This window comes from Mastomys coucha, unplaced genomic scaffold, assembly GCF_008632895.1.
Source record: "Mastomys coucha isolate ucsf_1 unplaced genomic scaffold, UCSF_Mcou_1 pScaffold22, whole genome shotgun sequence".
Taxonomy (NCBI): domain Eukaryota; kingdom Metazoa; phylum Chordata; class Mammalia; order Rodentia; family Muridae; genus Mastomys; species Mastomys coucha.
Window position 1 is genome coordinate 138,332,213 of NW_022196905.1, and position 1,891 is coordinate 138,334,103.

At 42.1% G+C, this 1,891-nt stretch overlaps 1 protein-coding gene across 1 annotated transcript in view; it reads right to left on the bottom strand.

Annotated features, from left to right (window-relative positions):
* Positions 1–1,061: 1,061 nt before the first annotated feature.
* Ccz1 (CCZ1 homolog, vacuolar protein trafficking and biogenesis associated) overlaps positions 1,062–1,891 on the bottom strand; it is a 30,664-nt gene continuing 29,834 nt past the window's right edge. The window contains exon 14 of the mRNA XM_031391194.1: positions 1,062–1,402. Coding sequence (XP_031247054.1) covers positions 1,347–1,402 — 56 coding nt within the window. The 3' untranslated portion in view covers positions 1,062–1,346. The remainder of the gene's footprint in view (positions 1,403–1,891) is intronic.

Genomic DNA, 1,891 nt, shown 5'->3' on the forward strand with positions numbered 1-1,891 from the left:
AGGGTGACGTGGCTCTTGGGAGGGCCACATGACAAAGAGGAGCAATGTCTAGTTAGATGGCTCAGAGTGATGTAATGAAACATCATGGAAGTACACAAAGTGAATCAAATCTAGTGAATGTATCTGGGCATCACTGTCCTCCTCTTGTGAACAGGGAGACCCCAAGCTGTCAGGATACTGTCTGTTAGTTTTTGGGTTGTCTCAGTTAGGGTTTATTGCTGTGAAGAGACACCATGACCACAGCAACTCTTATAAAGACAAACACTTAGTTGGGGCTGGCTTACTGTTCAGAGGGTCAGTCCATTATCATCACGGTGGGAAGCATGGTGGTGTCCAGGCAGATGTGGGGCTGGAGGAGTTGAGAGTTCTACATCTTGATATGAAGGCAGCCAGGAGGAGACTGTCTTCCACAGACAGCCAGGAGGAAGGTCTGGATCACACAGGCCAGACTTGGGCATACAAAAAAGATCTCAAAGCCCTATCTCCACAGTGACACTTCCTCTAACAAGACCACACCTCCTAATAGTGTCACTTCCCATTGGCCAACCATATTTAAACCACCATGTGGTTTTTAAGATTTTTACTTTTTAATTGTATGTGTGGGTGCACGTGTAAACACTTGAGTACAGGTATTCAAGGAGATCAAAAGGGACATCAGATTCCCTAGAGCAGTGGTTCTCAACCTGTGGGTCATGATCCCTTTAGGAGTGGACTCACCCTTTCTCAGGGGTCGCATATCAGATATTTACAGTACAGTTCATATAACAGTAGCAAAATGACAGTCTTGAAGTAGCAATGAAAATAATTTTATGGTTGTGGGTCACCACAATATGAGGAGTTGGATTGAAGGGTCACAGTATTAGGAAGCTTAAGAACTTAGCCTAGGTTACAGGAGATAGTGAGTTGCCCAAAAAAGTGCTGAGACTGAGCCTAAGTCCTCTGCAGAGAGGCACGTGCTCATAACTGCTGAGCCTGTCCCTGGCCCCTGAGCAGGGGTTATGAGCCCTACTGGCCAGTGCAGTCAAACAACCAGCAATACAAGACTCAACAGGAAACCAGAATTTTTAAAAACTTTAACAATTTATTAGTCTTATTTCCCAGTAAAATATCCACATAATGTCAGCAGAATTGAATGATATTCAGCTGACTACCTTTAATTAATTCCACATAAATATTTAACACCTAGAAACCTCAGGTAATCATCAGACCAAGTAGAAATTTGATTTTTCAAAGCAGGTATTGCTTTACTATTGTCACTAACCCAGTCACTATCATGACCAGTAAGTTGTAATGGTAAACAAAAGGTTTGTTGAGGTTTTTAAAGATGTTCTGCTGAGCCATTAGAGTCAGTCCAAGAAGAAGATGTTATTGAACTGCGTGGCGCACAGTTTCTTCACCTCTTCTGCAGAAGGAACAGAAAACAGTGTGTCAAGAGCACAGCTTCTTACTTTGAGCTGGATGCTACAGTCAGCGCTCTCAGTACTGGAGATAAAGTTAGAAAATAAGGAAATGTCTACATTAATTTTGACTTTACCTTAAGAAGAGTAAGCAACAATACCAAAATGATTACCAACAGAGAGGGCAGACGGGAGGCCTCCATGTTTCCCCACACACTGGGAATGCCACTGTTTTGGTTCTAAAAGAATTGGATTGAGGAGTGCCTGAGATCCTCCCAGGTCAGAGCATTAGAAGTGTGATGCTCTTGAGAAGCTGATATAAATCAAGGGTTTTCCAGAGATAATCACCTTGGTTTTACTAAATTCACTTTATTTTATTTTTTGTGGTGCTAAGTACAGAGCCCAGGGCCTTAAGTATACCAAGGAAATGCTGTACCATTGAGCTTCACATCCACTCCCCTAAACTCTGATTTTTTTTTTTTTTTTTTTTTTTT